This window comes from Vicugna pacos, chromosome 16 (assembly GCF_048564905.1).
Source record: "Vicugna pacos chromosome 16, VicPac4, whole genome shotgun sequence".
Lineage (NCBI taxonomy): Eukaryota > Metazoa > Chordata > Mammalia > Artiodactyla > Camelidae > Vicugna > Vicugna pacos.
In genome coordinates this window covers 32,877,266-32,885,837 of record NC_133002.1, presented here as the reverse complement: position 1 = coordinate 32,885,837, position 8,572 = coordinate 32,877,266, and the positions used below count along the sequence as shown (strand labels likewise).

The window sequence follows — 8,572 nt, the reverse complement described above, 5'->3', positions numbered from 1 at the left end:
TTGAGGGCCTCCCCTGGGACAGTCTGGGAGAGGCCCTTTTTCCTCACGCCTGCAGGACAGTGTGCTTAGCTACCTCTTTCATTGCCCAGAGCTTGTCTTTACTCATCTCTCATTCCTCCATCCAACACATTTACTGAGCTCCAACAGCATCTTAGTCATGAGGATGGGGATCCCGACAAAACCATCCCTGCCCTGAAGGAAACAGAAAAACAAAGCTTTGTTTACTGAGCACTTGCTGTGCGCCAGGACTGTTCTAAGCACCTGACTTTAATAACCTTCAAGGGAGCTGGTACTTAGCAGGTAGGAAAGTGAGCGCACAGGGTTAAGACGCTTGGGCAGGGCTACAAATGTAGCAAGTGGCAGAGCCGCGACACACACCAGGGCAGCGGGACTCCAGACCCTGTGGCCTTCGAGCCTGGCTCTCCAGTAATTGCTGTGATGGCCATCAGTACAGGGCTTTGGGGACAGATGGGGGATGCTGGGAGTGGCGGGGGAAGAGCAGAGATCCGTGGCAGAAGGTGAGCCCTGCGCTGAGCTTTGAAGACTGATTATTGAAGGCTGAGGGCGTCTCTTCCCACCTCCTGGCAGTCCGTGAACTCCCTAAAGACAGAGGCTGCCTTTTGTATGTCTCTCTCTCTCTCCAGGATCCGATACAGTGCCCAGTACGTGGTACCCTCAATAAATAGCTGCTGACAAAACAGATGAATGAAAAAAGCTAACCGGGTTTGGGGAGTGGAGGCCATATCCTGTTTTCTCTTTACTCTCTGAGCTCCCAGCACAGTTCTGGGCACATGGACAAGAACTGGGTCACACCTTGTTCTGTCATGGAGTGGGATCTGGAATGAGTGGAGAGTGACATCTTTCCCCTGGCTAAGCAGCTGGGAGGGTCAGGTCTGAGTGCCCCTGTGGGACTAAGCCCACTGCCTGGAGCCCACAGACAGTCTTAGGGTGGAGGAGGAGGAGGTGGATGATGAATGAGGGCAGTGACTGTGCAAGGGGGCTGGAGAGGGAGGGAGGGAAAATGAGGAGGGGGCAATGAAAGGGGCAGCTGGCAAAAGTGGCGGGGCCTCCCTACCCCCAGTCCAAAACTCCATGATGAAACTTAAATGGCAGATTCCCTAGTTTGTTCATTCATCTTTCCCCTTAATAAGTGTCAGCTGAGCCCTGGCAGTCAGCTAGATAGAGCCCTGCCCTTTTGGCGCACATGGTTAGTGCTCAACGCCAGGGCTGGCAGGCGTGGACGCGCAAACACTTGAGTGCACCCCACTCTCTCCAGGCGCCCCAGAAGAGAGGGTGTCCATCTCAGTCGGAATGTTGACTAAAGACCTGGTGGTCTCCAATAAAACAAAGAGAATGAGGGGAGGAAGTTCAGATCAAACTGTCACTCATTGAGCGAGGGCTCCAGGCATCCAGCCACATGGCTGGGTCCCTAAGAGCAGTTTGCAGGGGCAGGACCTCAGGGTGGGCTGGGGAAGGCTGGTGCAGGATTTAGGGCTGGAGAGAGGCAGGCAGAGGCCAGGCTCCAGTGGCCTCTCGGTGGTGAGGAGTCTGGGCTTTCCTCAGTGGCCGGCGGGGGGCTATTGCATTGCGGCATCTCTAAGCCAGGAAGACTTTCTGTATCTAGCAATCTGCTGGCGGGTGGAGCATGGGTAAAGGGGAAGCTCCAGCTGGAGGCAGGGAGGCCAAGGAGGCCATGGCAACACACCCAGCAAGTTAAGATGGGCAGGTGATGAGGATATTTATAACTAAAACAGCCTCCGCGGGTGGACCTGTAAGGGGGTGAGGGAGAGAGGAAGCGGAGAGGACTTCTGCGCTCCTGACTTGATTTCCAACTCCTCTGAGATGGAAGACTAGGAAGGCACAGATCTGGGAGAAGGAGGGGTGCTCCTTCAGATCTGAGGAGGCGATGGCCAGCTCATCTGGGCACGTGAGACTGGAACCGAGGAGAGGGGCCTCACTGGAGAGTTATCAGAGCATACTGGTCATTGTGACTATGGACAGGTCCCGGTTGGCCCAAGGCGGTGGGAGGTGAAGAGGAAAAAGAGAGGGGTGTCTAGGCGGGGACCCAGGGGACCCGTCACCATGAGGAGTAAGCAGAGCAAGAGGAGACTGCGTGTCTGAGCTGGGACATCCAGAGCAGCAGGGGTACGGGGGTGCAGAGGGGAGGCGGGGAGGAAGGCCAGCACTGGTCACTGAGTGGCTTGGAATGGCAATGAATTGAAGGGTGGACAGACTGCAGGTCTGGGTGCCCACCATCTGGGAAGGAAGCTCTCTCTGCAGGAAGCGGGGAGGCAGCTGGTTGGCGCCAGAATAAATGGCCTAGGCCTCCTTCTCCTCAAATCAGCCATGTACCCTCCCCTTGCATCCTGCCCCAAGCCCTCTGTACCTTGTTCCCACATCGCCCCGTCACCTGACTCTACCAGAGCCCTGTTGCTGCCTTATTACTGAAGGTCCTTTAGGGTATTGAGCTGGCCGTAGTGCCCCAACATCTCTGATTCGTTCTATTAATCCGTGTTTGCTGGGGTCCTCACCCGTGAGCCACCTGTGTCTTCTGTGTTTGTCATTATTGCATCTTGTGTCCTTCCCAGCTGGGAGCTCTCTGGGCTCAGGGTGAGACGCTCAGCCCAACCGCACCCCCTGGCCTATGGCCACCAGTCAGGGCCTCGGCTGATGCCACCCTTAGAAACCAGGCCAGAGTCAAAACTACGTTTGCAAAAAGACAGGAAACTTTATTGAATTTTCTTTTTAGTAGAGAAGCTGAGGACTCAGAGGAGCTAGGTCAGGGAGAAGAGAAAGCAGACTCCGGGGAGATAGACAGGGCGTGCAGGCCCTCGGGAGAGTGGGGTCCAGACGGGGTGCTGGGGAACAGAGTGCCTGACCCTCGGGTCCTGCAGTCCCCCCCCTCTCTCCTGCAGGGAACCGCTGGCTCTCTGCTCCTCTGGATGATGAAGACAGAGGGAGGGGCCGCCGGGCAGATTTAAGGCCTACTACTCTCTGCGGCGAGAGATGGTGGTGGTGCTGCTGGTGGTGCTTCCTGGGAAACAGAGGATGCAAGAGACATTCAGGCTGGAGAAGACCCATCTCAGGCCAGGTCAAGCCCCACCCAGTAGGGCCCCAAACCCCTAACTGGTCAGGTGAGAGGGTGAGTTGATGGAGACTCTATGCTATTGTCTGGGAGACTCTCTCCATGACAGCCCAGGGGTCTGTGAGGCAGAGCCACCTATTTTGAAAGGAAAACAGAGGAGCAGATGACAGCTTCTGCCCCAGCCCCTCCCTCCCTCCACTGGGGAGCCCAGCACTGCCGCCCTGCCCACCCCCAGGGCAGTGAACAGGAGCCTGACTGCCTCTCCCACCCGGGTTATTTCCTTACCTCCTGTGGCGACGCCAGTCAACCTGCACAGATGAGAGAGACAGCCGTGAACGGAAAGCAACCCAGGATGGCGGCCTCCCTGCCCTCAGAGGGAGCGACTCAGAGCATCCCCGAAGCCCCTGAGTTGGGCTCTTTTCCCAGATGTGCCCCCAGCCCATAGGGCAGCAGCATCAGGGGCCTGCCAGGCCTGTCTGTCTTTCTGTCTGTCTGTGAAGCCTCAGGAGGAGATATTACTGGGCATTTGCTGGAAACTTTGTCCTCCCTCTGGCTCACTCAACCCCCTGCCCTCCCCTGAGCCCACAAGGATGGCCCTGTCCCTGCAAATAGTCTGAAGGCAGTTAAATCTCTATTTTAATAGCTGTGTTGGGCTGACCGTTTCCAATATGAGATATTTTGTCCATGGTCCCCAGTCCTGCCAGTCTAATCCAGAGGCCCGGATCACAGAGTGAAAGGAAAGGCTAGTCAGATGCTAAATGGCAAGGAGGGAGCTCTGGTCCTGGATCTTGGCCCAGCCTGTTTCAGCTCAGACAGGTGCCTTCCCTTCCCAGACCTCAGAGCCAGATCCCTAAGGCTCCGCCTCCTCCCACAGCCCAGGGTCCCACAGGTACCTTCCCACGGGACCTACTTGGAGTCCTGGCCCTCCAGCAGGCTGCGGTAGGTAGCGATCTCCTGCTCCAGGCGCGTCTTGATGTCCAGCAGCACCTTGTACTCCTGGTTCTGGCACTCCATCTCACTGCGGAGCTCGCTCAGCTGGGCCTCGATGCTGCTGATGAGGCCCTGGATCTGCTGCAGCTGCAGGGCGTAGCGGCACTCCGTCTCCGCCAGTGAGCTCTCCAGCCCGGCTTTCTGGGGGGCAGCAGAGGAGAAGGTATGAGGGAAGCCGGGCCAGGGGGAGGCCTGGCAGTTGTGGCCGTTGGGCAGGGGGCAGCAGGTGTACCATGCTGAGCTGCGACTGCAGCTCGATCTCCAGGCCCTGGAGCGTACGCCTGAGCTCCGTGATCTCTGTCTTGCTGGTCTGGATCATGGCGGTGCTGGAAGACACCTCCTTGTTCAGCTCTGCACTCTGGAATTCAAGCAGGACGGAGGTGATGGAGGAGCCCAGCCGGAAGGCCCTGGCAGCCCCTGGCTCCGCGGGCTGAGAGGGCCAGTTACCTTGCTCTGGAACCACTCCTCTGCGTCCCGGCGGTTCTTCTCCGCCATGGCCTCGTACTGCTCCCTCATCTCCGCCAGCACGCGGGTCAGGTCAATGCCCGGGGTGGCGTCCATCTCCACGTTGACCTGGCCGACCACCTGGTTGCCTAACTCCTTCATCTCCTGTGGGGATGGGAAGGGAAGATGCATGAAGCTACTTATCCTGCCTCTCCCCGGCTCTGAATGCTACTGGGGTGTTCTAGAAAGTGCTCCCAGGTCCCATGATGGAAGGCTGAGTCTGGCTGCAGCCGAGGGCTCCCAGTTCTCACTGAGGGTGATTCAGCCACAGCGAGCTCAGCCCCTCTCCCCGCCTCACCTCCTCGTGGTTCTTTTTCAGGTAGGCCAGCTCCTCATTCAGGCTCTCGATCTGCATCTCCAGGTCGGTCTTGGTCAAGGTCAGCTCATCCAGCACCCTGCGCAGGCCGTTGATGTCGGCCTCCACACTCTGGCGCAGGGCCAGCTCATTCTCGTACCTAAAGGATTTTTTTCATAGAAAAAATGACACAGAAATGGTGTTAGACACTCCCCCATCCCTACAGTGGACTCTGCTACTACCCCAAGACTTCACTCCTGGGATGCTCCAATTACACGGTTCAGAAGCGCATCTGTCTCAGACAAGAACTGTTGGGGCAGGGGAACGAGGGGAACAAACTCACTTGAGCCTGAAGTCATCAGCTGCCAGCCTGGCATTGTCAATCTCCAGAATGACCCGGTTGTTGTCAATGGTGGCCGCCAGGATCTGCAAAATACGGAAGGTAACCACTGGAGGGTCCGAGAGCTTGGGGAGGAGGACTCAGAAAACACAGGCAGGGCGGGTGGCTGCCAGGCTCTGCCTCTTCACTGCTCCTGCGACCTAACAAGGCACATCCGTCTGGGCCTCGGTTCCTCTTCTGGAAAGTGAGAGAGGGTTCTGGGCCCTCCAGTTTGTTCTGTCGCTCTAGCATTCTAGGTCGTGGTGGGTAAGACCTGGATGTGCATTTCAAGGGAGCGACCCCACCGAGAACATCTGTAGTCAGTCACGTCTCTGCAGCCCTGCTCAAGCATTCAGGCTGCTGTCTTGAGAGCCTTCCCCTTAAGATCAGAAGAGAATCAGCCTGGTTCCACACAGTTCATAATAACCTCACTGGAGCTGGCCTCCTGGCTGAGTAGAGGGGAATTCCAGCAAACAGTCCCATCTATTTGAGTTTCTTGTCTAAACTTCTGTGTTCCAAAGCTCTTCAAATCCACCCCACATAGCTGGGACTCAGCCCAGGGAGGTGGATTTCTGTTCCAACAAGCTGACAGCACAGTGTGATGGACAGGCTTGATGGAGAAAATCTCGGCTTAGCCTCCCCTAAGCCTCTGCCTGCATCTCCCCGACCTGGTCGTGGCTAATTGAGAGTTTAACGTGGGCACCTGCAAAAATAAGCTCTACCCCTAGACCAATGAATGAACAAGTATCCCTTTCTCTGTTGTTTGAGTCATTCTCAGTGGCTTTTAAAACTGTCACGGTTTCCAAATAACCCAGTGGGTTAGGATTACAGAGATCAAGTCACTGAAAACATAACTGTTTGGAAAGCAGTAAAAAATGTTTGCATGAGTAATCACAATAAAAATGAATAATGGGAGAAAATGCATTTGGGAAGACATAGTATGAGAAAGCCCAGCAGAAGCAGAGCTGTTTGGTAGGTAGTAAAAACTAGATTTTGCCCCACAGGAAAGGTAAGAATTCTGTCCATGCTGCATCCACTGGTCCCCAGGGATACTGGGTTTCCTGGACATCGTGGCTCTGCCCTGCGCAGAGGAACACTCCTTGGCCTGCAAAGGCTCACCTTTTCCCGGAGCTCTTCTATGGTCTTGAAGTAAGGGCTGTAGTCACGCTCTGGGCTGGCCGGGCTCTGCTTCAAGTGCCAGTCCCGGATCTTCACCTCCAGGTCGGTGTTGGCCTCCTCCAGGGCACGCACCTTGTCCAGGTAGGAGGCCAGGCGGTCGTTGAGGTTCTGCATGGTGATCTTCTCATTGCCGGAGAGGAGGCCGCCATCGCCACCACCAAAGTCACCAAAGCCACCGCCGAAACCCCCACCAAAGCCACCTCCAAGGCCACCTCCGAAGCCACCTCCATAGCTGCCTCCGAAGCCACCCCCAAAACCACTACCAGCCCCTCCACCAAAGCCACAGCTCACACCGCCCCCATAGCCTCCAGCTGATCCCCCAGAGACAAATCGGGTTGAGCAAGTAGAGATACTGCGGCCTCCTCCCAGCTGGCAGGAGCCACCCCCGAAGCCACCTCCGTAGCTGGCGGAGGAACTCTGCAGGCGACAGCTCATGGTGAGAGTGAGATGGAGAGAGCACAGGTGCAGTGGGAGCTTGGCCTGAGCTGTCCGAGGACTGTGGCTCTTGCCCAGAGTGGATGCCTTTTATGCACCTTCCAGGGGGTTGGACAGCCGCCCCATCTTCTCTCCTCCCTTCCCCACCCTCTGACTGGTGCCAGCTGCATGTGCGTTTCCCACAAGCCCAGTTACCTCGGCTCTCCAGGGTGGGTTGTGCCTTTGTCGGGGGCGGCCTTTTTTTTTTAATCCTCTACAAAACAGATGATTCAGAGGGAACAGTGCTCTACCTGAGCCTACCCTTTGACAACTGAATTCTCTTTCAGAACTCACTCCTACAGGCTCCCAGCCCCACCCAGTGTTAGACTGGGGACTGAGCCTCTGGGCAGGAAGGGTGCCTGCAAAGTGGCCCCACACCGTGCGAGGTCACCGTGGCCCTCTGCCTCCCTTCTTCCTGTTTCTAAAAGTTCTACCTGGAATGTTCTGCCTCCTTCTCAGCCTCTCATCTACTCCCAGCTCCTAGCCATTCTGACGACAAACTTGGCTCTGTCTTGTAGAATCCACAAGCTGGCAAGTGTTCAGGCTGAGAACAAAATGACTCCAAGACCGTCAGATAAAGTCACAGGGACAAAGAACCTTCGGGATCATCCAACACAGCTGGGGAAACTGAGGCACCGAAAGAGCCCCGAGCCCTGCTCATTAGAATAGCTGATCTCCTCAGATCCCTCCCCACATGCAGGCCCTGAGCTAAGAAATTTATCATGATGCCTCATTTAATCTTTGCAGCAATTAAAACAAACAAACTCTGCAGCAGCCCATTGAGGTGGGTCCTCTACAATCATCATTTTGCACATGAGGAAAATGAGCCTTAAGAGCAGAGTCAGGACTGAAACCCCACCCCAGTCTGGTTCTGTCCGACCCTAAGGCTCACTCTTAGGTATATTTTTCTTACTGTGAAATGTACAAATCCTGGGTCCAGCTTGATGCATTTTTACCCTTGCACGAAGTTTTAAGCACATGTTCACTTGAGTAACCACCACTCAGAACCTTTCCAGCACCCCATAAAGCTCCTCATGTCTTTTCCCAGTCAATGCCCCCACCCCAGCCCACATTCCCCCTGCCCCTAACATAAGCACAATTCCATCTCTGTCACTGTAGCTCAATTTAGAGGTTCTCAGCCAGGGACTATTTTGCTCCCCAGGGGACATACATTTGACAATGTCTGGAGACATCCTGGTTGTCACAACAGGGGGATGCTACTGGTATCTGGAGGCTAGAGACCAGGAATGCTGCTGAGCATCCTACGTGCACGGAACAGCCCCTGCCACTACGAACTCTCCGGCCCAAAATGTCCTTAGTGTCAAGGTTGAGAAGCCCTGATCAACCTATGTTTAATCACTCCGTTATAGCAGCTGCCCCAGGAAGGAAGTCTTGTAGTGCTGAATCAAGCTCTTTCTAGCCCCCCAGTCACATGACACCTGTCTCAGCTTGTTAGTGTTTGACCAAGAGGCCACACTGGAGGATGTGACCCTGGGCCTGGGGCCAGGGTCTCTGCCAAAGAAGCTGGGATATGACTAAAATTCAGGGACTGCTTAGTGAGCCTGTTGGGGGAGGCCTCACCACTCAGGCTGAAAGAAAGGGGCCGGAGCTGGCCTCTCAGAGCCCAGGATAGCAGGACAGCTTCCAGGGCTGAGAATGGAGGATG

General features: G+C 55.7%; 1 protein-coding gene across 1 annotated transcript; it reads right to left on the bottom strand.

The window, feature by feature from the left end:
* Window positions 1-2,712: 2,712 nt before the first annotated feature.
* On the bottom strand, window positions 2,713-7,983 carry LOC102526268 (keratin, type I cytoskeletal 13). The gene is made up of 8 exons (XM_006219245.3): window positions 6,373-7,983; window positions 5,218-5,300; window positions 4,878-5,034; window positions 4,523-4,684; window positions 4,308-4,433; window positions 3,996-4,216; window positions 3,371-3,393; window positions 2,713-3,034 (listed from the first exon to the last, which is right to left on the bottom strand). The coding sequence occupies exons 1-8, from the start codon at window positions 6,865-6,867 to the stop codon at window positions 2,988-2,990; spliced, it is 1,314 nt and encodes a 437-aa protein (XP_006219307.2). The 5' UTR covers window positions 6,868-7,983; the 3' UTR covers window positions 2,713-2,987.
* Window positions 7,984-8,572: the final 589 nt, after the last annotated feature.